We start from the raw sequence: 27,841 nt of genomic DNA on the forward strand, positions 1-27,841 counted from the left end.
ATATATGTCCACTCATGCGCCTTCATGCATTTATCCTCAACCACAGTTTTTTTTTCCAACTGGATATTTGTATCTCCCCATCTTTCCTGATTTTCTGCCATCAAATTTTTTTTGCCGGTACATTCCTTTTAACTTTATAGGCTTCTCTGTATCTCACACTACTTCCCATACCCATCACAGAAGACAGAACTCCCCCGAATCACTTTACTCACCAAATGTCTCTTCTTTCATCATAGCGCCTCCTCTCAACTCCTGACCTCATTCCCGCCCACCTCTCACCAAAGCTGCTAGACTCATTCACGAAAGTGTATCGTCATTTATTTGATCGCCATTGTACTAGCCACTGCATGAGGTCATCTGTGCACATTGCACTGCTGTAAGGGTTTTTAATTCCTAACGTTTTCAGAGATGACTGGATATTTAAAAAAGAAGTGTGGGTTTAGTAGTCATGCACAGATACAACATACAGCAGAACTCCTCCACACCTGGGACCCTTTAACCCACGACTATCTATTCTACGCGGGAGCTGTTGGGTTTGCAAAATCTCCTAATATGTTTACCATGATTATATCCACTTTTTTTTCTAAACTACAATGCAAATGGCTTATCCGTAAGTATTTTTTGGGGGGATAAGTGGAATACATTCGCGGATAAACATGCAGACAATCTCAACCACAATTTTCACCCCTTACATTACCACAGATAGGGGAAGTTCGACTTAAATGTGAAATGATTTTCGCTTTTTTCTACAGTATCATATTTAATGGTATGAAAGTCATGGGAGTGGAAGTGTCGAAAAACGTGTCTTTCGTATGATGGTAAGCAGAAAATCACACATAGTGGCGAATAATACAATTCTCATTCTTTTTGGGTCTTTCGGTAAAGTCATTTAGATAGTCTTGTTGGTTCTTTCGGTAAAGTCACGTTGAATGAGAATAAAACAATAAAACAAAATTAAGACAATAAAATTCTCACGACGTTTCGGCCACAACACAAGTAGCCTTCTTCAGGTGAGGAGAGACAGGTCTGTACGGAAGACAGAGCTCAAATGGACGCCGTCATGTATGGACAGCATTTATTAAGCTGTGTGGGCTGAGTTAAAAATGAGTCTGTACGTTACAAGCATTACCTCCAGAGAGGGGGAGGGAGGGGGGTGGGAACACAGGCAGAGAGGAACCAAGAAGATGAATCCTTGCAGTCACGAAAGCTTTAAATCTAAATTTCACGTAGATAGGTTCAAAAGGGACCCCCACCCGTTTTCCTGATGAAGACCGCTTTGTGTTGCCATCAAAACGTCGTAGTTTTTTGTTATGCTTTGTTATTTTCTTTGATCCTATCTACGTGACTTTGTCGAAAGACCCAAAGAATATGAATTCCTGCAGTCACGAAAGCTTTAAGTCAATATTTAATACAATTCTCCCAAAAGATTAAAAGTTTGCCACACATGGATAAATCGAATATAGTTTGAGCACCACAACGACACAGTTCAGAATACAAACAGCAACAATCTATCGTATAATGAAATGGTGCACAGTTTGTACCAACAGTTGTTCAAATTTACCAAATGTGTTTCCCAAGAAAGGCCAACCACGGTGCCACCATACTTGAGGCCCTGCTTTTGGAAGGAAAAAAAAACTAAATCCCAGAAATGTTCCCACAGGCCCTCTGCTGGTGAACAGCTCTGCGCGTGGCTCGCCAAACAATCGACGCTTTGTGCCCCAACTCCATTGTGCAAGCCTCCCAGCCCATTGAGGGCGACAGAAGTTGCTGGAGCTTCACAAATCTGAGGCGACAGCCTGTGCATCGAAAACAAATCCAAGACCACAGTGGAACAATAGCGCTGGACAAATGCCCTCCCTTGTACAAAGACCCAGAGCAGGGGCTGCTTGGAGGAGCAGTTGAGGGAAGCTTTGAGAAGACTTGCAAGTGGTCCCAGGCTCGCAACTTCTATACGTTTGTGGTTATAGTTCTCTCATTTTTGAAGGTATGAGTTGCTACTTTATTGAATGGCTTAATCAGTTGTGAGGCCATAATATTACGGCGTTATGTTTTCAGGCTCCTTGAAAAAATGTTTTGTGCAAATGTTAAACGGCCGCTTTTTAGTGTTCCTATGCTTCACGTGTGTGCATAGCTTGTTAGAAGTTTTTTTTTTTAAAATGGCCTAAATACTTCAAGATCGAATGCTACGATTACTTTTAAAAACAACGTAATGAATAAGCACAATGATGTTTGTTGCTTAATGGAAAATTTTAAACGTACATTTAATATTCAATTCTCATACACATTTTCAAAGTGAATTTTATACATTTAGTATAATAAAAACAAATTACACTGCAGTAATATGAAGCATTGCTTTCACGTGCACTGGTATCAGATTTACAAATTATAAACCGTGTTTTGCAAGTTGAGCATATGCCCTTAGCAAACTAAATAACATTTAGTTCGTGCAACTTTACTCATCAAAATTAGTGAATGGCTCAACCCGCTTGTTAAGATTGACGTTTCACTCATGCATCATTACAGTAACCAACCAATGCAAAGTTTATACGTACAAATGGAAATGTCACATTTACAGTGTATTAATTGGGATATGCAAAATTGTCAGAAGCTGTAACAGAGAATTTGAAATCGCTCGTTGTGGGATGTCCTCTCAGGCTTCGAAATGTATCGGAAGATAGCACGGTGGTTACAGGATGACTCTTAGCGAGTGACCAGAAAATGATGTTATGAAATCAGACACCTTCTTGACCCAGGCCTCAAAGATCATACACAGCATTAATGAATTGAACTACTTGGTCGGGAGTGTTGAAAAAGCTTTGGTTGCTGTTATTTTAAGCTTGATATAGCGTAATGTCCCTTGATAATTTGTGATATATTTTGGGGGATGCATATGGTATTGAACAAACATAATACAGCACTGCTTATAACATATTCATAACATCTGATGCATGGTGCAAGTATGATTAATGCGACTATAAAATGGCAATATAACCTAAATTTTAACAGGCTTCAACTGTATTATATTGAGTAATGAAAAATATTTCCGTCACTCAACATATTAGCATGTGTGTGTTTAATGTGTCGCTTGCAAAGCACTATGCAAATTAGAGTGATGATATAGGTAAGTAGTTTTGACTCAACTGGCTTTCATTCTATGTAATTTATAAATGGTTATGTGGGTGATTGAAGTGTTGATATTGACAAATAAGTCCAATTCTATGGGGTCCTTACTGATGTTTATGTTTTATTCTTCCCACCTTTGTTTGAAATCTGACTTTGTTCTTCCACAACCAGGTAATTAGGCACCATGGAAATGAGCCACATAATTCAACGGGGATATAATTGATTCAACGTGCCTGTCATCAGCGGAGCATTATGAAAATTGTGATTTAAAAACCAAAATTGGTAATAACGCGTTTAAATTGACTACAGATTTTCATGTAATTATGCAAGTGCAGCATATGTTAACGTTCTTGCCACACATTTGCATGGACATTAAGTACAGTATTGTGAAGGTTAGTTATCTCGAGACATATAGGTTGGTAGAAATAACTCGAATGCTGCATTTGAGGCTGATACTCAATAATAATATTAATGATTAACAGACCTTCATCAATCCACTGCTGGATGAAGTCTTCCCCACAACATTTGGATTGTGGATTTTATTTTAACCGGTGTGGGTTTTTCGGATATCGCTCCCCACTGATGTTAGCCACTGTGCCAGAGCTCAACCATTTCCTCAATTCCTTTCGGTATATGTCTCATAGAAAGTAACAAAAAACCCAATAACATTACTCATATACTGTATATACATATAAAATAATCAACTTACCTAAAATAAGAATTATTGGCAGATGTTTTCACATGCCAGGAGAGCTGTATGTCAGTCATATTCTGGACACACAATGCTATGCTCGATGGTTAATGTAAATCAACCAAGTAAGGGAGTCTGGCTGCATATGGAATGTTAACGTGATTGATGGTGGGGTAAAATTCAAGCAGAGCTAGGCTTTCACCAAACAGATTAACAAAATCATGATGAAAATACTGTTGCATCATGGCACGAATATTTCTCCCGAGGGGCTTCATTTGTTTGTTATTTCATTACTTATATATCGGTGACGCAAGAAGATGTTGTTGCTCGTAAATTTACAACGCACACCGTGATGTACACGATATACACCGGATGCATGCGTAACACAACAGCGTGCCGTTACTCGTTTACAGCGGTGCAGCGTGTGTGCGTGTGTGTGTGTGCGCGCGTGTGTTTGTGTGTGTGCGTATGTGTTTGTGTGCGTGTGTGCGCGTGTGTGTGCGTGCGTGTGTGCGTATGTGTGTGCGTGTGTGTGCGCGTGTGTGTGCGTGTGTGTGTGTGCGCGTGTGTGTGCGCGTGTGCGTGTGTGTGCGTATGTGTGCGCGTGTGTGTGCACGTGTGCGCGTGTGTGTGTGCGTATGTGTGCGCGTGTGTGCGTGTGTGTGCGCGTGTGTGTGCGTGTGTGTGCACGTGTGCGCGTGTGTGCGTGTTGAAAACGTGGCAACGATAACATTGGCTCGTACAGCCACTTTCACGATTCGATGGGTGGCAAATGCAGCGGTCATTCAACTTCGTTATGAACCCGGCCAACTTCAGTTTGAGTCCACACCTGCATCGCTTGCGCGTGACATCTGAACAGCACCTGGCCCTCTCTCTCTCTCTGCTCGCGTGCCCTTCGCCAATGTGCAATAGAGAAAGAACCAGCAGCAGGCAGGGGTTTGAAGCACGGTCACTCAAATGGTGGTGTTATGATGGATGCCTTATTCACCGGCGGTGGTTTCAAAAGGACAGACATCATTGTGAATGTATCGCTTTCAAAATTACGATCGCCTCTCGCGACTGTAAGACGTTTTTTTTGCCTTTCTTGCGAGTGATTAGCTCTTCGTCAAGTCTCTGCGGCCAGCGTGCCCAGCATATTCGTTCGCCCGTACCCTAGACCGTGGCAGCTCTATTATTGCACTCACCGACCAAAACAAAATTGATGCACCATTGCTCAAAAACCAAAACCCCAGTCACCCCAGCATCAAATGTCTTTTCTTTTTTTAAATACCGCCTTTGGCACACTATATGCATATAAATAAACTGAGATCGTTTTCCTGTAATTTAGAACCAAGTGCCATAAAAAGCACCTGCTAAGTAAAAAAAACTGTTCCCCCTCCCAGGCCAGTTTGACAGGAGGGAACTGTGTAACAGTAGCGCTTGCCTGGGTAGGCACGGATTCTCGTTTGGCCGTGTGCCCGTGCTGTGTAACAAGCAAGTTGGGGCCACTCCGAGCTGGGTTGAGTTTTGTTTGAAAGTCAGAAACAAGCCTACTGCAGGGAGCCAGTGTCGTCGGTGAGTAGCGTCTCGGCAATGTACTACCCTGGCTAGGCTCTAAAGCGAGATTCAAATTAAATCGGTTTTACGTACACGGGTAGCATGCTGGTGATGGGAATGGTATTGCTTTAAACTGATTAACGGTTTCATAAAAAAAACGCATTTCATTGTGCAAGAGTTTATAATCGCAGAGAACAGGATCTTCTATCTATGAACGGTCACTTAATCGAATATTATATTTGTTTCGCGAAGAGCAATATTTGGTTTTCGTTATTTGCCTGTTGTATAAAAAGCAAAAAGGCAATGTGGAAGTTGCTGCATGTTACTGACAGAGGAACTGCATGTTGCGTGATTTGAAGCCACTGAACAGTATGAAAACATCTGTTGTGAGGAAATAGTAGTTGGAATATTTTTGTTATATTTTTTTTACTTAAGCTTCAACATTCATTATAAATTATCAATCGCTTGTTTGTTTGTATTTAATTGCAGTGCCGTTATAGAATACTGATGATCCTTGCCGTATGGAATATAACTAGAAATAATATCAACATTGAATGAGGCGTTTTTCCTGCAATCCCTAACTGAAAATACTCCAGTTAAGCTGGTGGCAATAACAACATGTTGATCACTAGGTAATGTTTACATTGCGATGATAGGCATATAAAGTGTAGCCTGGTTGCATGTGCTAATGGGACACGTTTAATGACTTCAGATGCAATTCGTACTGTAAAAACACCACGGGTGCAATTATAACGTGTGAACCAATTACTCCCAGAAAATATCTATGTCTGTGCTTTTATTACACTATATTGGAAAAGTAAATAATATTTATTTACAATTTACAGGTCCCCAGAAGTTACTGGAATAGATAATAATGAAAAAAACAATTTGGTGTTATTAGCAAGAATGTAATTATGGAAGGCATTTACATTTGTTTTCATTAAACAGTTTGTGTACAGCTGCAAATGCCATCATAAGCGGTGTCGGATAGGTTCTGAGAAAATAATTCATGCAGAATCCGGCTTCTGTTATCTCACCTGGAAAATGTTAAGGAAAATATTTACACAGACATAATATAATTGTAACTAGTAATATTTTGGTATGGCACACCATATGACAATGGCAGGCAATGATTGTGACCATAGGGTTATAATAAGCAAAGTCACAGGTGTTGTGGTTTATTCTGCATGTAAATAAAATGTTGGCGTTTGTAAAGATGTGTAATCTATTAGACAGCTGCTGTTGCACCTCAGAAAGCTATTGCTATTTCCCATTATTATCACACGCAAGATAATACATCTTTCACTTTGCTGATATAGTTTACAATGAGTGCTTTGTGAATGTATGCTGAAATTTACTGCACGTCAAATAGTGTGCGCCTTGTAAACATTGCAATCTACAAGACACTTTTTGTTCGAAGGTAAATTGCGTTTGCTAAAAACCATTGTAATACAATAATATTTAGTCTATCAGCATATTACTTGTTTGAACGAATGCTGCTACATAACAGTGTTATGGAGAGCCAAGAGGCTGATGGCCTAAAGGAGGATTCGTGTTTGTTTTGGGGAGATCAATGTACAGAAGAGTATTCATGCTTGTTGAATTCATTACACCAACATCCTCCACAGCAGCCCATAATGGGGTTTTGCATAATATCGCTAAGTGGGCCTTCATTGTGAAGATGGAATGATCTTGCTGATAGCATCTGAAGGCCCAGCAGGATATCAGAACTCCTCTTGTCCACGGTGATGTGGGGACGAACAACATAGATCCTACTATACGCAATGCTATCTGCAAATTTACTCCAGTTTTTGCATTTTTTTACGTGAAAGCATAAACTATGATGCATTTTCCAATCATATCCATCTGTCTTCAAACATTTGTTTGTTGACTATGCAGGATAGGAGAGGATGTGTGTAACAGGAGTTTTCTCAGACCCCACATCTGTAATAAGATTAACAGGTAATCGAGTGGCAGATAAGACTAACTCTGCTAATTCGCCCAAGTGGTCAAAACCGGTGCTCTTGTTTGCTAGCTCGAACAAATGCTACTGGAAAAAAAAAGTATTGGTCAAGACGACCAATGGACTGAGTGTCTTCGGTTCTCACGTGGGTAAACAAAATAAACTTGAAACCTGAAGCTCTAAAAATGTTTGGTTTTAAGCGATGGATCTACAGTATACATTTGACATTTAAAGTTGGCGTACTTCTCCCAGTTACTTCCTAACTTTTCGTGGTGTTTGTAAAGAACTGTCGGTCAGAGAAGTTTGAGCTATCTGTGCACGGTTTTATAGAGGCGCATTTGTTTTTGGACTCGATCTGCCAATGCTAATTCGTCACGTCCACATTGCTATTTTGGCAAGAAAGCGATGTCAAAGACAACGCACAACTACGAGACTTCAACGAACCATATGCAGTGCACAGGGAATTGGAGAAAAGGCAAGAAGTATGTTTATCAAGGGTTTTTTTTTTACCAGTGAACGCCAGTAAGTTAGGAATGGTGCATTTTCGGCTAGAAGCCTCATACATACTAAATGTCAACAGGCTCGGTGCATGGCATTTAAGAAGGTCAAATATGTGTATGGACCTATCCAACCTCTACTACGAGGATATTAAACAGCAGCGTGTGATATATACAGCATTCATATAGTTAATCCAAATTAGCGCTTTCATAACACATTTGAGAAAGCAATCGTGATTTTTTTTTAAACTAATATAAGCTATTTGTTGGGCGAGGGGGTGGGGGGTTTGAATGAAAACTGTTTGGGAATATTGCCCATTAGGATAACTTTATGACTGTGCGTGGCAGCTGCTATGGAAGAAAAGGCACACAGGGCCAACGCGTGCAATGTGTTGGCCTCGACGAGAAATAGCAGCATTGTACAGCATGCACAATGAGGCGTTGACATCTGCAAGGGTTTTAATGTTCAGCGGCAATGTGATGCTCTATATGCGTATCTTGATAGATGTTTTTTTTATGTAAACATATCGTTAGGTTTTTGCTGCTCTTTACAAAGTTGGGGTTTCGACATTCATCTGGGGTGTGGATTAACTATGCTTGTGAAAATACAACAACGTATCTTTACCCACCCTGGTTTTATCGTTAGCTGCTCCTCACTCAGAAATGGTCAGTGACTCAGCGCCCATGTTTCACGTTGGCAAGTAAACAAAATTACTTTAGAAGTCAATAAAAAACAAGATGGTGCAATCTAAATCTTCACCCCCATTCCAGCGCAAGTAAACAATACATCTTTTTATGGTCTAATTTACATGTGCTTTGCATTATCTTCGTTTTGTTGTAACTGGGCCACTCACTCTCCCCATTACCAAAGGTGTGCTTGCAAATAGCAGGAAGGCACGACTCGATCGTGCATTATGTGCACGTTGCTTATTGCTATGCTATACTGCAATTTGCGAATTTAGACAATGGCTAATAATAATTATTATGAATTACTAATGCGCCAAAAAAGAGCTCATCGTGATTTTCAGAGACTTAATCATCTCAATTTTAGCTCAAGAAACAGGATTAAGCAATCTCAAAATGCAACACGGAGACGGGCGTGAGTGAACAAACAAGTGTGAAAGTGCTGTGTGGGTTTGCAGCGTGGTTTGATAATGAGTCACGAACAGATGGGGCAGTCTCACAATGCTGCTCTTAAAAGACAACAGCATCTGGGTTGCGCTGTGTGTGTGTGTGTGCCTGCCAGGGCATACACTGCGGCTTCTTCAAGTTGTTTACAAGGCAATGGGAGTCAAATAAGAGATAATGGAAGAAAAGAAAATAATTATAAGTACACTAGCTCTTGGAAGTGATATGCAGTATACCTTACCAGATATAGTCCCAAAGCAGAAAAGTGTGTAACACACAACAAAGTGTGTAACACACACTTTTTTGTTGGTGCTGTTTTCGTGATAGTGGGTCATTCGCAGTGGTGCACAAGTACCAATAGCAAGACAAAAACTCAACACATTCATCGATAACACTGCCTGAAAAACACACACGTGACTGTATATTGAAATAAGTGACCTTTCGGACAATGGCTCTTCTTTATAGCAGAAATATAGATTTCGTATTCAAGCACAGGCAATAACATCGAGCCCAACAGTAACGGGTCGTGTGTGATTATACATGAGTCATGACAGGCAGCTGTTGCGTCGTGGAAGGCGACTCAGCTGGTTGTACTGTCTGTATATTCTACATTGAAATGGATGCTGGCAACCAGATGAGGGTGAAATAGCTCAAGGGCGTCCCATATAAGCACGTGCAGTATACAATATTTATTTATGGGGAGTGGTGGTGCAGCGGTTAGAGCGCTACACTATGAACCCGGCGACACGAGTTCGATTACCACTCACGGCCACCAACATCGGTGACGATTATTTGAAGCGGTCTTGGGCCTCTCCTAAGTCGACTCAGCCTCAAATGAGTACCTGGTGTGGCATGTAAACATTGAGACTGGGGAGATAAAGGCGGTCGGGTGCGGTGCTGGCCACCCACTCCCTCGTGTACCGTTCATAGGTGTTCGCTAACGGTACTTGCCCTTAAGAGTCTATTCAGGGGATCTTTGCTTTTATATACTCTACATTGTTTACACACACACACCACACACGCTTTCACACACATACAGGAATGAGCTGCACTTTTTTTCTTCATCGACCTGGTCAATGCCTACGACACCATTAATCGACCCGTGCCAGAGACTGTTCTGCATGGCTTCAGTGTCCCAGGCTGTCATTCAGAACCTCTGTGAAGGGCAACATATCTGCCTGTGTTCATCCATGCCGAGCTGCGTAGACTTTCCTGTTGGCTGATGAACAGTGCTGCGAGGACTAGCTCCTGGCAAAAGGGCTCCACGGTATTTTGTCGGGGTTTTTTTTCCTCCCACCTGTCTATTTTACTCGTCAAACCAGTCACAGCAACAGCCGAGAAGCCAAATATTCTCCCAGAGACCATATACCAACAACAGCAGCGGATATTATAAAAGGCTAAAATAAGCACCGTAAAAAAACAGCACGCAGGGTTGTTCATATTGGTGTAATCGATAATGAAAGAGTTGCAATTTGAGAGCGTTTTGAACTGCATGGTTGAAACGTTGCAAAATGTTTTCTGTACAACTGTGTTTCACACAAGTACTCTGCAACAAAATGGCATCCTTACAAGCGAAAGGAAGACGTGTCATGTTTTATGCAAAATGTTATCACTGTACACAGAGAATAAAAAAAATGGTTTGGCAAAACAACTCAAGGATCACAGAGCGTTTTGTACCAATGTCAGCATTTTCACTACACAGGGTGCATTGATATGAAATTGCATATCGGCAGGCCCTCCGTGTCAAACACATTCAAGTTGTTGTCAAACACGTGGGACCCTCAATTACCAATGAGATGTGTCATTTTGTTACAAATGCCGTGACTGATATGTGTAGATTTAAAGTGGAATAACATTCATGACAAAATCTCCACCCTAATAAGTGTACAGTGTTGATTTGAAGCTTTCGTGACTGCAGGAATCCATACTCTTTGGTTCATTCGGTAAAGTCACGTGGGTCGAAAAAATAATAGATCACGAAGTTTCGATCGCAACACAAGCAACCGCCTTCAGGTGAAAAAGAGGGTGAATCTGCTGAGGGCAAGCTGTTTATAAAGGTTTAGAGATGGGCGGGGCAGCTAATGTTAATGTAGGAGCGAGCAAGAGAGTGCGAGTAGGAGAGATACATTTTGCTTGTAAATGTATCCTCGGCGAGGGCCGAGCTCGGCTAGGGCCCCGAAATTTGAGAGTCGGCTAATATTGGCAGGTAGGAAGGGAACATAAAAGCAGTGAAAACTTTACCTGGTTGATCACGTCCTTCCAATGATTGCTTAATTTGTATCCATCTTTTCAGATGAATTTGTGTCTGTGTTTACAAATCTGGATGGCTTCATGGAGATTCTTCAGGAGCTCTGGGAGTTGAGTGAATGTGCTGCTTAACTTGTTCCATCCCAGTGCTGAAGGAATCAGCAGTTGTGGAAGAAAGTCACGAATGATGCTCTGGAGAAGACATTAGGTGCTTCAAGCCAGAAGTAGAATCTAGTTTAAGATGTATTACCACAAGAAGACACACATTGTACATTTTTCTGAGCAGCTCAAATACAAAAACAGAGAGGGAAGGGAGAAACCTGGCTATGATCCTGCTAATTGTTGTGTGTGTATGCAAGCTGCTTTGTCCTGTCCTGTAACCCCTTGTAAGCAAGCTTTTCTTTAATATAAATTCGTTTACAACTTACACCCAATAAGCAATCAAAACAATGTTTTATAAAAGCCATTTGTATTTATTGAGTCTGGCAGGTTATGACATGTCTCTATACTAATTCGCTGAGTTGCCTGGAACAAGAACAATGCAAATTGGAGACATCTTATTCTTGGTTCTTTCGGTAAGGTCACGTAGAAGGGAAACAATAAAATAAGAAAAATATAAAACAATACAATTCTCAAGAAGTTTCGACTGCAACACAAGCAATCAACATCATCAGGTGTGAAAACCACAGCTGTTTTCACATCTGATGATGATTGCTTGTGTTGCAGTCGAAACGTCGTGATTATTTTGTTGCTTTAAATTTTTCTTATTTTGTTTCCCTTCTACGTGACTTTACCGAAAGAACCAAGAATATGAATCCCTGCAGTCACGAAAGCTTAAAATCAAAATGGAGACATTTTGTTCACTGTTAAGAGACGTAAGTGAGCTCATTCAGAACACAGTGCTGGAAGCGATGATAGTACCTGGTGAGGTGTGCAAATACCGCGATGAGGGAGACAAAGGCGGCTGGGCGTGGTGCTGGCCACCCACCCCCTCGTGTGCCGTGCCAGCCTTCATAGGTGCTCGCTAACAGCACTTACCCAAACAGTCCGTCCAAAGACTATACGTATGGGGGCTCTTTGATCTTTGATAGCACATGTGTAATGAGCGACTTCCGCGACACGTCGTGTAGAGGGTACTCTTCTTTATTTCACAATCGGGCACTGCACAGCTAACATTATCTTCTCCTCTTCCGAGTACACACTTGGATATTCACGTAGATGTCACCATCTCATTACATCACCCCCCCCACCCCTCCCCGTAATAAAAAAAGTAGTCGTCCCGGCTAATATTCAAGTAACATGTAAGAGCACATATGCGCACAACAAAGAGGTGTAAAAGAGGACTCGTGACGTGTGCCTTAAAGAGCGGGACAACGCGTGGATCAATTAACCTGCAATACGAGGGAACACGGCGAGAAGGGGATATAAGAGGCACGACGGAGGAAGGGAACAAAACGCAACAACCCTAGGCACTCCGACATTCCCGAGCACTCCAGAGCAAGGATCAACGGAACCGCAAGCATTTGGACCGAGTCCGCGACGCTGGTCCGTCAACGGGGACGACCTCTTGCTCCCGCTCGGGCGGCGCCCCAACCACCGGATCGACCGGAGGTGTGGACTGCGGCACAGGAGGCACAGGAGCAGCAGGCTCAGCAGCAGCAGGTGCATCCTCGATTCCGGCGAGGTTCCGAGCCCCGTCCATGGTCACAGGCCCGGATGCTGTGGACGGTACGACACAGTCCTTCCGACACACGCCCTCCGAACACACCATCCCCGGCTCGTCGGACACATCAGACACCGGCAGGCCAATCGTTGGAGATGAAGAGGAGGTACAATCGGCTTCAACCAAGAAGGATGGACGAATCAACGGCAACGACCGGATACGCACACATTGTGGCCGTTTCACCTCGACCACTTCCACAGGTCCTTGCCAGGCTTATGTAACTTAGGAGACGTACCAACCGGCACCTGGGGGCAATGCAACTATGCCTTGTCGCTGATGGACCATGGCAGCACGTGATCCCGCTTCCCCGCATTACGTTCATTGCGCGCCTGTGTTTTGGCGGCAACTCTGGCCGCCTCTCGAGCTGTAGAAATGCACTGTAGGGAAATTTGCACATGCTCAGACAATCTGAACTTCCCTTTATCCAGTGATGAACCCGATTGAGCATCTATAGGGGGCACATTCTCCCTGCCATACATGAGAAAAAGCAGCGAAAACCCCGTGGAAGTATGAGGGGCCATCCTATACGTGGCGATTACATTCGGCACATGCAAATCCCAATCCGTCTGCCCAGCGTCGACCGCCTGACAGAGCATGGAGGTCAAAGTTCTAATCATGCGCTCCACCATCCCATCCGTCTGTGGGTGGTACGGCGACGTCCTAATTTTCCTAGTACCCAAAGCGTCGCAAACCTCATGCGGCGATTTAGACACGAAATTGCACCCCTGGTCAGTGAGCAATTGCTCCGGGGCTCCCTTGTCTATCACATAACCGTACAAAAACGCCTCCACAATGGAGGCCGCCGACTGGTCAGGCAGCGGCCAAGCCATAGGCCATCAGGAAAAATATTCCACCCCCAATAAAATACATTTATTCCCTCGTGGAATGGGCGGAAAGGGTCCAAAGATATCGAGCGCCACCAATTCGTTAATACGCGAAAACGAAATGGATTGCAGCGGCAGATTTGACTTCCGCTGGGGCGGTTTCCTGCGCGCGCATTCAACACATCCTTGGATCCATCTGGAAACATCGGCTGTCATCCCCGGCCAATAATAGTCAGGCTGTATTGTCAAGAGAGACCTCTGGACACCGAGGTGCAACAGCTTATCCTCGTGCAGCGCGCGAACCAAGTCACCCCGGAGAGCAGTGGGGACGACAAGCCGCTAGCGATCCAACATATCCTCTCTCCACATCAAAAGGCCGTCATGAAGGACTAATCGGGCTCCGTTAACTGACGCAATAGTTTCCCGTGCCTTTTCCGCATGACACCGCAAGACCCCTAAGGAAGCGTCATTCAACTGCTCGTGCATCCAAGCAAAGCGTGCAAGCTGCAACACACTACCAAGCAGCGCAACCGGCCCAGCGGCCTCCAAACCAGCAACTGCAGACATAACGGCAGCCGGCTGCAACACAGAGGGTCTATAACAGCCCGCCCCCGACGAACATGGATAACGAGGCGATTGAGGCAACTGGGACAAGGCATCTGCGTTACAATGTCGAGCACTCTTCCGATATGTCAGGCAGAACGAGAATTCCTGTAAGATTTCAAGCCAACGCGAAAGTTGGCCAGAAGGTTGTTCGCCCTTCAGGGAATTCTGGAGGGCCACGTGATCCGTACGAACAATGAACTCCCTGCCTTAGAGGCAAGGCCTGTATTGTCAGATAATTCCCTCTGAGTAACACAATAACGACGTTCCGCGGGGGAGAAGACACGGCTGCCGTACGCGACCACCTTAACTTGAGACAAAACGGCACCTATGCCCGTGTCACTAGCATCTGTGTCCAGGATAAATGGCAGCCTCTTCTTCCGGACGCCACCTGATTCTTAGCATTCAAAGCATGCAAGGGTTTGGCGACCGTAGCAAATTGCGGCACGAACCTACGGTAGTATGACACAAACCCAATCAAGCTGCGCACATCACCGACACACTTGGTGGGTCGGCCAATCACGCACAAAGGCCTTTTTTCCAAATCCATGGCGATGCCCTCAGCACTAACAATGTGACCCAAATAGCGCACTGAATTTTGTAATTAATTACATTTCGCCGGCTTATATTTCAGATTGGCTGTACGCATCCTAGCGAAAACGGAATGCAGATGTCGGAGATGTTCTTCAAAAGTGTGACTGCAGGCCAGTCAAGACGAGTTCCATGAGTCAATGAAAGGTGGCAGGAGCCGAATTAAGCACATCGGAAGGCAATTAAACTGAACAATTCCCTGGGGCTTGCGGAAGAAGACAAATCTAGAGTAGAGAAAAAACGGTCAAGGCATCCAGGGAGTCGTCTATGCGCGGGAGCGGGTACGCGTCGGCCACTGAATCTTTGTTCAACTTACGGAAGTCAACACAAAATCTAAGACTACTGTCCTTCCCAAAGGGCTATTAGATGGAGAAATAAAATCGGTGGCCAACATATTGTCGACCGCCCATTGCACACAATCTTTTTCCACTGGGCTCAACCGGTACGAGTTCTGATGAATAGGGCCGGCCTCCCCTGTGTCGATACGGTGATGCAACAGGGAGGTCCGACCGATATCAAATTCACTCTTACAGAGAATCCGCACAAGAGCAGCCGCAAGTCGTTCCGTTGCTTGGGAGATAACTGCGAATTCTCCCGACACAGAGCTTCAGCCCACATCTCATCCGCGACCCCAACGCGGTCAATAGCACCCACAAAAGTCTGCGGCGTAACGGCATCATGTTCACAAAACACGGTGGTGGCGTGAACCACCACCGCATCCGGGCCCACGTTAAGCAAGGACGGGGCCTGCTCGGAGCGAAGGACTGTCTGTGCACCAACTAGCGCCGGGGTCAAAAGGACCTCAGCTGTCGAATAAACACTTTTAATTTCCTTACGATAGCGTAGCGGTACAAGCATCTGGGATCCCGGCGGAAATTCCACTGCAACATCAACAAGGGCTTGTACCGTGACCCGACGGCATTTCAAAACAACCCTGGTCAACGAGGATTTTGATGGGCATCCTCTTAAGGAAATCAGTACCAAAAAGGCTGCTTGCAACCTCGAGATCAGGACAAGCCCAAGCACAGCCACTTTGCCAATTATGATGCGGGCATCCACCTGACCAATGATGCCCATGCTCCCACCATTCACCGCTACACAAGCATTAACAACAGGTTATATTTGACGAGCCGGAATCGACAACAATTGGACACGGGAGCCGAGGCTCCCGTGTCCACTAAGACATGCACCTCCACTCCCTGCACCAAACCCGCTGAAAAACCCGCAGCCGCCGTGACCACGCGACATGCCAATTTCCTCCACTGTGTCCTCGAGCTAGGCCACCCTTGCGCAACCGAACCCCGGTGCCCGGTGCCAAAATGGACCGGGTGTCTGATGTGTACCGACTCGTCTGTTGGGATTGAGGTTGAGCCGTTGGAGGGGCAGTGGGCGCCGGAGCAGCAGTCGGTGTCAGAGGGCGATTCTGGCATCCCCTCGCGAAGTGCCCTGGCTGGCCGCAGTGGAAACAGGCCAAAGGTGGCCTCTGCGCCACCCAGTCCTCGCGTTGATGTGGTCTGCAGCTCCATCAATGGAGTGCAGCGTTCCCCTGTCTCTGATTCCACGGCGGAATCGCAGCAGCGACGTCCCCCTCTGAAGACGCATCGCCGGCTGGAACCACCACCACTTTGCTCGGTGACCATCCCTTCCGTTCCCCGTCTAGCTGTGGTCCCCCGTCCATGCCGCCATCTGAGACCAACGCTGTAGATTTTCGTGGGCCTGAAGACATCTGGCGACCCCCGGGACGTTTGTATGTCTCCGTCACACACAGGTAAGACCACCCCATGGCTCTAGCCAGTCCCAATATTAGTTCCATGATGAGCGAGTCGAGGGCCTCCGGATTCACACCAGGGTAAGCAGCACCCGCTAACACCAACAATACGCTGCTTCTCGGCCTCCCCTCGCCTACATTGAAGAAACTTGCGTCGCGTGTCGGAAGGCGGCTCGTACACATCTGCCATCTCAGCATAAACACCCCGAAGAGTGGACTCTTTCTCAATAGGAATAGCTCTGAAGACCGCAAGAGTGTCGTCGTCCAAAACAGTCGTCAAATGTACTGAACGGAAAGCCGACTCGAATCGCCAAGCATTCAGTCTCCACCTGCCGCGACGAATTCTGTAACTTGAGGAAGTCTTCGAGTACGATCAGTTACATTCTGCGCGTCCCTAGCTGCGGCCGCAGTGTCTTGCGCACCATGCGTCTCTTGTAAAATGGCGGACTCCCGCACCGCCCAAAATGGCGGCGTCCGACTGCGTGCTTCCCTCTGCACGCGTAATGGCGGCCGTCTCACCTGTATACGAACCCGCCGAAACTTCCACCCTGGATTCCCGGTCGCTACCTTCCGGCGATGTGTGCGTTGAGTGCCCCACCACCGTAGAAGCAGTGAGGAGTGACACCAGCTGCACAACCACCGCCCGCAATGAGTTCAGTTGCTCCATCACCCTCCTCCAGCCGTCTTCGGGGCTGCTGGTGCGGAGGTGTTGTGTTCGCGCCGACCGTCTCTGGCGCAGCGACCTCTCCCGCCGTGGTTTCCATAACCGGGACCACATCTTCTGTCAACTGTATTCTTTGTTTTCAACCACTTCTGACTCCAATGTAATGAGCGACTTCCGCGACACGTCGTGTAGAGGGTACTCCTCTTTATTTCACAATTGGGCACTGCACAGCTAACGTTATCTTCTCCTCTTCCGAGTACACACTTGGATATTCACGTTGTTACAGACTACACACACGGTTGATCACACGGCTGTTTCCGCCCGTCCGCTCCCGGTCTCGCCGCTGGCTGACGGCGTGCCGGGGAGGGTGGTGGAACTCCGCAGGCGATCCGCCACGTGGCCGAACGATGGAGAGAGATGGCGGCGAGCAGTGACGCAGTCCGGACCCAAGACTCCACACACCGATCCTGAGTCCTCCTCCGCCTCCGCTTGTATTGCCGCAGGCACGGCTAGGCTGTGCCTGCGGTCACGCCCCCTCTCGTGGAACTTTCTTGGCCGGCTCAGCCCTTCACCTTTGGCCTAGATACCTCTCCCTTTGGGGACTGGATAATGTTTATAATGGTGCCTGTACCCGTGCTTCCCTTTTCCAATCAGTAGATGTCACTATCTCATTACATATGGATGAGACTGGTGACCGAGAAGTAACCCAAAGAAATATGACGCCCACTGTATATATCCTCTCACCCGCACGAACGAGACAGACTGCCAAGGGTATTAGTGATGCTGATAACATTGGCAGGCTTTCATTGAACAGTGGTGGATAATGGCTGATGATGATAATAGTGAAAACATCCGTTGTTAAAATAGGAACAGTTGCTATGCAAATTGATGTCAAATATGAATGTCATGAGAGCTATGTTGTTAGAGCTATTCAATCTGAGCTGCGCTATCAGAGGTGTGTTATTTATCAGAGCTGTCATTACCGGGCTTTGTTAGCAGGGCTATTGTATCAGAGCTATTATTACCAGGACTATTGTATCAGAGCTGTTGTTACCAGGGCTCTGTTAGCAGGGCTATTGTATCAGAGCTATTGTTACCAGGGCTATTGTATCAGAGCTGTTGTTACCAGAGCTATTGTTACCAGGGCTATTGTATCAGAGCTATTGTTACCAGGGCAATGTTACCATAGCTATTGTATCAGAGCTATGTTACCAGGGCTAGGTTAACATATATATGTTACCAGGGTTATGTTATCAGGGATATGTTACCAGGATAATGTTCATTATAAAGGTTGTTGGGTTACATCGCGTAAGTATAAATGCGTCGTGTCTCTCCACAACCCGACACAGCCAGTGAAGTTTGTCACTTAAACAAGACGTGCCAATTAGTAAACTACTTCAGCCCGCCGGTGTGCTGGAGAGTAAATCAACAACATTATCAGGGCTATGTTACCAGGGCTATAGTGGAGTCGTTATTCGCAGACAAATGGGTACTTTACCGGAAAAGTGCCTGCAATAACAAATGCTGTACTGCCACGTATAGTACTGCAATGTAGATTTATTTATGCAGTCTGTTTCGGCGTCAGTCATTGGAGCTCACACCACGTAAAGAGATTTATTTAAAGTTCAAATTTTAAGAGTGTAAAATGTGTCCTTGAAGAGTATTATTTTTAGATAGAAACCATGTTACGGCACTGTAGTTACATACGTAACCTCACTGTGTACACATTTTTGTCTCTAATTTCGGAGATATCCACTGAGATGGCGCGCCCCATTTTCAGGGAAGGCGAATACCCTTGATAGGGATATTGTTTTGCCCTATCGAGATTAGTCATCGATAGTATATGTAACTGAAAAACACCTCTGAAATAAATAACACTCATTATACCAGCATCCTTTGGGGTGGCACGGTGGCTAGATATTACACAACTCGCCTGGTATACAGGAGGTTTTGGGTTCGATCCCAACCCTGATGCCTGTATATTTGGAGTTTGCGTGTTCTCTCACACCGTGGCCTCATCGAGTTTTTCTCCGTATTCTCCGGTATTTCCCTCCACATTTAGAAACATGCTTTTAGATTAGTTGCCTGCGATAGAATTCCACGTGATTAGCCACTTTGTGAAGCTATTATTTGCGGCCAGGTAACTTCTGAAAAAGTGCTATATACCTCAGTGGGCCTTACCTGGTAAAATAAAAATAAAAGTTTAGTTTTAACTTATAATTTCATCATCAATTTCAAAGCAGGACTTTTATATTTGTAAATGTATGTGGCTTAAATGCTGCATGTATCAAGGCTAATACAACAGTATGAGCACAACTATATTATTTTTCTCCACGTGAAAATACAAATGTTTTGGTCTTTTGGTTTTACAGACTGATATTAAGCCAGCAGCACTTGTTTCAGCAAGCAAACTTTGGATTGCTTTCAACCTTCATAGTCTCATCATCAGGCCAGTTTGTTAAGCAAATGCTGCTGGGTTACTCAATGTTTTTGGCAAGAGCACTCCATGTATATGTATTGTTTTAAATGATAATGTAACTAATTGTGAGCATTTTTTATCCTAATGAATGTACCGTGTTAAAATTAAATACTCTATTGTCTAAAGTTGTGTTATCCATTGCTATAATGAGTAAAGCTACTAAAGACTACCACACTTCTCTGTTATTCTTAAATTGGTAAGCGAATCGCTAAAATGTCTCTAAATATGCCTTCATATAACACAATAGCACAATGCCCGTGAACAAATGATTATGACCGTGCTTGCAAACTGGAGGTGTCACATTACCATATATATATTACAATCTCAGCCTTTGGAAGCAGTTAGTGAAAGGGGCTTATTTGTTGTAAACTCGTTTTTATTATAAGTGAACATGGCTAATCACAATAATAAAGTCAAGATTTCCATAGAGTGCAATGAATATATTAGTAGTTAAAGAATATAAACATCAATGCCTGCACCATATTCCCTTTCTGTGGTACTCTGTGTCTCATTTAAGGTTCCAGCTCAAGACTCGCGGATGTGATGCATTGCACTGCAGCCTTGGGAGAGTGAACACAACTGTGCCTGTCCAGTGTGGGCATCATGACTGCTGCTCATTTTTCAGAATGGGTGACATTTGATGAAGAGCCCGGGGTCCCAGAGTGGGAGAAAGTCTCTTCCTCCGATGCTAATCAATGCAGGGCCAACATTGCAAATGGAATTGTCAATTCTGCATTTGACTCGCACTGTTTAGAGGGGGAATCTGAGATATGTAGCTATGTCACTGATTCTTTGAATGAGCCACTCAATAGTGAGACAACCTCTTCGCCAGAATGTACAACCATTTCTGAGTATGAATCGGAGCTGTACACTCCACTGCATCCAACAAATCCTTTTTTGACGAATCTGCCTGAGCCAGCGCAGACATCACCAGTTAACCCTTTTCATTCATACTGTGAGCACTTGGAAGATGTAATCTCGAAACCCTCAGGGGAAGGAGACTGGGGAAATAACCTCTACTCATCATCAGTCACGTGCTTTCCCACTAATGAGGTTGACGAAACCAAGCGAAGCTCTGGCTTCTCTGATGGAACGAGCAGCCAAATAAGTTCAGTGGAGTCTGGCCATCAGGAAGAATGTGCCGTGAAGCTGAAGCAGAGTCATGCCGTAGACTCGCATAGCCTCAATAATCTACCATGCTCTTCTGCTGTTGTCTCATCGCTGTGCGTGCATTGCCCCGACTATGTCGCTCAGAGTGAGGGTTGGCATCTCATGCTGCGGATCCCGGAGCGGAAGAGCAAGATGTCATCTCGACAATGGGGACCTATCTATCTTACTCTCAAGGATGGGCTGATGCAATTCTACTACGAAAAAGGCTTAGAAAAGCCTTTTAAAAAGTTCACGTTGCAAATTGGCCACGAGCTTTCCGAATTTAGACTGGAGCATTTTAACGAGCTTGGCAAAATTCACACTCTACGAATCGAGGCCGTTGCGTACAAAGAGAAGCGTAAATTCCAGGCAAAGCCAACGCTCTTGTTTGCTGACAACAGGTCGGAGCTGCTGAAGCTTGGCACGACCGATTACGGTGACTTCACCAGTTTCGTGCAGTCGGTACAGGATGAGCTGATGAAGCTGCCATGTCCCGTGGAAACAAATGTGGCATATATGGAGGATATGATGCTGGTGGAGGTCTCCGATGAATTTCAGGGCATTCTAAATGTGGAAAATGACCTCGTACAACATGCAGTTACTACACATATTCAAACGGTTGCCTTTATTTCTGGAAATCACGATTGCTGCCTCAACTTTCATAATTGCGACACAAATTCGACGGAAACTGCGTTCACTGAAATTGACAGCATGGCTTTCTATGGCTATCAATTCCATTCCTGTACCAAAATTGTAGAGTTCAACGCATCCAAAATGGTTAAATTCACCCCGCCAGATGCTTGCAAGATTGAGCTGCTGCGATTCCGCACAATTTTCCCAGAAAAGGGACTCCCATTTCTGATAAAAACCATAGCTACTGTTCAAGGAGCCTTTATTGAGCTGCAGTCTTGGCTGGTGATGTCAACAGAGTTCTCATCAAATCAGAGCCCCCACTTGCTTGTCCCATGTGAGAATGTTATGGTACGATACCCTATCCCGGCAGACTGGGTAAAAATCTTCCGCACCGAGAACCTCATCAAGCAAAAGTCACTGACCGCTAAAGTGAATAAGAGCGCCAAGTTTGGCAGTGTCAGCTGCACCGGTTTAGAGCCATTGATGCAAGTGACCATTGGATCTGCAAAATATGAACATGCGTTCAATGCTATTGTGTGGCGCATTGAGAAGCTACCAGATAGGAATGTTGGTAAGTGGCACATACATACACACACACACAAAAGGACAATAATTTATATACCCATTTAGAACTTCGCACAGTGGGCTGGCAATGCAAAAGTCACTTCTGTTTTGGTCGTTGAAACAGTGAGGCAGGTTTCTTAACTCCACCCCCCTGCCCACACCCCCTGCCTCTGTCCACCCAGCAGTGTACTCGTTAATTGGGTTCACCACGCGAAGTAAGTCTCGTGTTGTGGGCTAAAGTGGTGGGCACTTCCATCTCTTCCATGATCATTTTGGTCAGCGTGGAAGAGAAGGCCACACGTTGCCTCGAGAGGGCCTCTCTTGAGCTCCCTCTCTTGGGAACCCTTCCGGAAGCATGGGCATGAGGAAATAATCGCAGGGCTGCACCCATCTCACTTTAGTTTTCTGTTCCTATTATGACAAAAAAATTTCAATTCCATATACATTACTTTAGCAGTAATGCAAATATGGATACAAATATACATGAACATGCCACACAAAGGCCATTTTTTTAAGCAACCGTTTCTCCATAACAGACTCGTCCAAGTGTCGAATTGTCATTTTGAAACTGAAACGTTTTTTTCCTTCTCCCCTTTTTTTTTTCTTCTGAAGCTGCAGATCATCCTCACCGCTTCTCGTGTCGCTTGGAGCTGGGATCAAACAAGGAGCTTCCTTGTGCATTCTTCCGCTCCGTGGACGTGGAGTTTGACATGCCAGCGGCGATGGCTTCCAGGACCCTGGTGGGCTGCGTCAGCTCGCCTGCGAATCCCAACCTGGGCAGATGTGTCACCTACAAGTCTCACTTTCACTGCAAGGTAAACAATTATACGTCGAACAAACCAGCGCATGTCACAGCGAAAGGAAGTGAACTTTGATTGTTGGTTGTCAATCAGTTCAACATTGATGCATCGCAGGATCGTGACTGGTGGTGGTGGTGGCTTGGTGAGGCCTGCATCGAGCAGTGGGATAACCATGGCTGCTTCTGCTGCTGCTGGTGATGCTGATGTTATTAACACTGCCACATAACAGAAAGCTACTGTTGGGCAATCTTTTAGGCAATGGCTTTGTATCTTTCAGCAATAAAGACATTGTCAGAAATGGTAGCTTTGATATACTGTACTGTATATTGGCAAATGTGTTGCAATATATTTTTTCTTACCAGGTAAAAGCCCACTGAGCTATATAGCTCTTTTTCAAAGGAGACCTGTCCACAAATAAATGATAACTCAATAAAGTGGTTTATCATATGGGAATTTATGGCAGCCAAATACTGTAAACGCATGTTTCTAAATGTGGAGAGAAAAACCGGTGGATCCGGAGACCATGGGGAGAACATGCAAACTCCATATATGCAGGCGTCAGGGTCAGGATCAAACTCAGGACCTTCTGTAACCCAGGCGAGGTAGTTAATATCTCGTCAGGTTGATGAAGGCCTCACCAGGTTGCTGCCATTGCTCAAAGCTCATCGATACGCATGACTTGATTTCACCGATTCATCTCCACGATGCATTTTTGTTACATTAAGGCAGTGTCAATGACAGGAGTAGATAGGTATTTTCTGTATGTCCTTGTGGCCTACTGCCAATGGATATTCTTATGTTTTCACTTAATTCTATAATCATCCACAAGTGGTGATAGATTCACAGTGACCTTACTCTCCCCTAAGGTCTTGCCGAGGTTCGTGGACATGATAACAACTGATTGTGCTTTCATCTTCAGTTACAAATTACATCCCATATAGTGGCCATGTTAAATGCTTTTAGTGTTGGAGTGAATACTCTATAAACTGTTTTAAAACCAATCTTGCATTGCAGGTGGAAATGGAGCGAAGGTGGTTGCATCTGGGAGATACTGATGTGGAAGAGAGACCTGCAGCATGTGCGCTGCAGTGAAGGCAATAATGACTATTGATAACGGATTGAATAGCAGCAGGACTCGCTGAAGCCGAACATCAATGCATGACAAAAGTCATACACAAGGCATGGGGTAATGCCACGTGGGTCGAGGGCCTCATTTTCCACTTCAACTAATTGAGGCCTAATGACCCCAGAAGCCATGTGATAGAGATATATCATACCTTGATGCGTGTGATTTACACTCCATTAAACCTGAACTCGTTTTTTTTTCCCCTCTGAACACCCCCACATTTTTCAAGAAAAAGCCATAAAATGTGACCTCGTATTTGTTTTATTTTCTTTCCATACTTCCTCTGCTAAGGTTTGACCAGATGTGTTGTTCAACAAAGTTTGCTCCGGCTCTTGTGAAGTATCAACAGGGAAAATAAACTCAGCGATCTCTATTGATTGAACACAAACTCACAGTGTGACACACCCTTGGATAGGTCTCCCTGTTCACACACCATTACATTTTTTTCTATTGAAAATCACAGTCACCCCTGCAAGTTAAAGATGAGGATCATAAAACATTTGAGTCATCCCCATATAGTAGCTAAGGGAACAACATGTATGATTGATGTATGTATGTTGAATTTAAATTGTTTGATACTGTATTTATCAGTTGTGTATCATCTGTGAATGCATTACATCACGTGAATATCTTCCAAAATCTAAATGGAAAATGTAACCTTACAGTAGTTCAAATTGAATGTTAATGCTCTTTTTGTTTGTTGTTGACAGGGCTTAATTTCTCATAGAATAATTTTCTGGAACTCACAACCCCCTTGGAAGGGGGGAGGGGGGGATATCTTCCAGAGCAGAGCTTCAGTTAGAATTAAGCCCTGGTTGTTTATGACTAAATACAATGTGGAGTATACGTGGAATGTAAGACTATAATGCAGTGGAGCAGAACAGCTCTGTTGTACAATACTGTGTACTGCATGGACATTTGTTGTCTATTCACTTGAGGGTAAAAAGGGATACAATGAATCATCACCTCCAGGGTGCATAGAGCATCTGTAGTGACTGTACAGTTTTTGTGGATGATACACACACAAAAAAAACTCGCTGTATACTATTTGGAAATTACAAAAAACACTTTTTGCTTGTACCAATAACAATGTAAATCTATACATTGCTACATCCCCATTGAATGTGTTTTTTGTAAGTTCTGTATAGGAGCATCTTTTCCTCACGTGGCAGATAATATTCATTAATGCCACCATAGTCAATTATATAACGATTATGCATTGGAGAAGAACTTTCACTTATCTGAGGTGATTTGTGGATGACCATTGCTGATCTCATTTTCTGCAATGCCACCTTCAAATTTACTCTTATTTGTCCACAGAGGGATGCAAATTAGTTTTTTTGTTGTTGATAATAGGGTCCACAGATTATAGGAATCACAGGAAATAGGGTCACATATACGAGGAGTTCTACTCTTCATCCTCAACCAAGTATTGGCCGCGGCCTTTAATTTCAACCTGTCGAACTAAATATTCATGAGACCTGCTCTTTTTGCTGTGTGCCTGCTTTGGTTATGACCTGCATATGCTTCTAACCAGGCAAGTGTTATTTACACATCATCACACTCAATTAATGCTTGCTCTTTTATATATATGCTGTAATTTATTTATGGTCAATGTAATTTTTTTTTCATGTAACTTTTCGAAGAGTTAAAAAGTGCACGTATTTTCTGTACGTGATTCGAGTCGTGATGAGCACAAGTCTAGTGGTGATCATTGATGGCAAGTACTCGATCGTAATGGATTTTGGTGAAGTTTAGTACAAAGGAATACTCTGTGTATGGCAATGTAGTGTTAACGGAGAGTTGTTGATGTGGCAACAGCGGATTTATCCTTCAGAATGCAAACTCAAGACTTCCCTTCTCTGTGTTACTCTATTTGCTGTTTGTATTCTCAGTTATACCCTTTAGCCAGTTCTTCCCCACACCACGTACAGTACAAGCCTGCTGCTCACACTCTTCTGTAAAAAAAAAACTCTTTTGTCTTTCATATTTATAGATTTTAATTTTTATTGTGGGTTTTTTGCTTTTATTATCTTCAATTTATTATTTTTCTTTTATTTTTATTATTTAAATTTCTGTGGGTTTTCTTATCTACGTGACTTTACCGAAAGAAACAAGAATATTTAAAGAAAACCTCTTTCCTGATTGCCTGCCATTCGCCATGGCTTCCACACCCCCATTTATATGCTGTATTACCCTCTACAGCCTGTTGAAATTGACCATACGATATATTTAGCCACCTTATCAAAATCTATGCCTTCGTGATGTGTATTGATGCAGTTTAGTATTGATTGGTTTATTTTAAAACCATAATAATGTCATGATTACAGTATTCAATGCAGTCTAGTGCATTGAATAGAGAGAACAAAAGGCTGAATAAAATATTTAGACTTGTAAAATTGAGTACGGGAAAGTGGTTAACGTGCAAAAATTAAGACATTTGAACAACTGGTTGCAACTGGGAGGAGTATCCAATGCAAAGCTGTTGAATAATATCACGGACAGAGCTAAATGGAACAAAGGCGCCTTTAAGAAAGGGCACAGCACACAGAGTAGTTTAGTGTGGATACTCTTTGGTTCTATTCGGTGTGGGCTACACAAGTGATCCACACAACCGATTTCTATGGTTCGTTATTGTTTTAAGCCCTTATGGGGCAAGAGCAAATTAATCGTTGTTACACCCGAACTATCTGGCCGGTGTCATTACCTGGTGAGCTAAATCTGATCCACTAAATGTGTCTTGAAATTGTTAACTAGAGAAAACTCTTAAAACACCCCACTCTTACACAGCACCTGAGTGGGTTGTGTTTAAGTGCATCCTAGACATGTGTAGTATATAGTGTTCTGTATTTATTGTCGATGTTATCACTTATTACAAGAGCATGCTGCTTAGTGCTCATTAATTTATACAGACGTAGAAGACCCCGTTGCATTGTTTTCAAGAGAATAGTATTATGGTATTGTTCAATGTAATTTTCCACGGTTTAAAAAAAAGGTAATTTGAGACGTTGAATAATTTTAAGGATAATTATCAAATATACGTAAACATCAGTTATTGTATACATATATTACTGTATAAAAATAAATGAGCCGAAAGTATTGTACATTTATGTCAAAAAACAACACGGAATACATATTTGCCTGAGCTCAGCCCTGGACAGCTCTGGCTGAAGTTAATCCCTGGTTGTAACACAGTCGTGTACAGTATATAATATAGTCTAATACAACTGGTGATTGTTTTATTTAGTTAAAGACAGATTTTTTAAAATCAATATTAACACAACAGCAGCACATCATCTTTTTCTTGATCAGAGCATGCTATTGTATTTGTTAAAAAAACAGCTCTTAATGCCATTTGTTAAATGGAAATGTTTGAATTAATCCTGCATCCTTTTTCATATATACGGTGGATTTAGGTTTTTAGAAAGCTCAACGCAGTTCATTAGCCTTCTAATTAATGTTAGATCTTACAACGTACTTTCCTCAAAGGAAATAGGTTTTGGAATATGCGTTGAGTAAAGTTTGTACTTTATTCAGAAAAATGAAAGTGTTAACATTTTCTACGACGAGATGTGTATTTTCATTAAACTTTACATTGATTTTTTTAGTTTAAAAAATGCACAGGTAAGTTGTGCGCATTGACAGTTTTCCATCGGTAATGTGGTAAACAGATCAATAAACTAATTTATAGCAATGCAGTACCTACTAATAAAGGTTGCCCTGTTTCCAGTC

At 43.7% G+C, this 27,841-nt stretch overlaps 1 protein-coding gene across 2 annotated transcripts; it reads left to right on the top strand.

The window, feature by feature from the left end:
- The first annotated feature begins 1,829 nt into the window (after positions 1-1,829).
- LOC116939526 (stonin-2-like) lies at positions 1,830-27,841 on the top strand. Of its 2 annotated transcripts, none has more exons than XM_032948040.2 (4): positions 1,830-1,984; positions 20,355-22,190; positions 22,796-22,998; positions 23,998-27,841. In XM_032948040.2, the coding sequence occupies exons 2-4, from the start codon at positions 20,441-20,443 to the stop codon at positions 24,073-24,075; spliced, it is 2,031 nt and encodes a 676-aa protein (XP_032803931.2). In that variant the 5' UTR covers positions 1,830-1,984; positions 20,355-20,440; the 3' UTR covers positions 24,076-27,841. The 2 variants fall into 2 exon arrangements, with proteins under 2 accessions (XP_032803931.2, XP_032803932.2); XM_032948041.2 differs by lacking the exon at positions 1,830-1,984 and adding an exon at positions 4,536-5,368.

Source organism: Petromyzon marinus, chromosome 6, assembly GCF_048934315.1.
Source record: "Petromyzon marinus isolate PM22_M1 ecotype Great Lakes invasive population chromosome 6, UKy_Petmar_22M1.pri1.0, whole genome shotgun sequence".
Taxonomy (NCBI): domain Eukaryota; kingdom Metazoa; phylum Chordata; class Hyperoartia; order Petromyzontiformes; family Petromyzontidae; genus Petromyzon; species Petromyzon marinus.

Excerpts from the sequence above, each read along its gene's own strand:
- LOC116939526 (XM_032948040.2), top strand. The coding sequence starts at position 20,441 with ATGACTGCTGCTCATTTTTCAGAATGGGTGACATTTGATGAAGAGCCC. Across the intron at positions 22,191-22,795 it reads GCTACCAGATAGGAATGTTG|CTGCAGATCATCCTCACCGC; the intron begins GTAAGTGGCACA and ends TTTCTTCTGAAG. Across the intron at positions 22,999-23,997 it reads AGTCTCACTTTCACTGCAAG|GTGGAAATGGAGCGAAGGTG; the intron begins GTAAACAATTAT and ends CTTGCATTGCAG.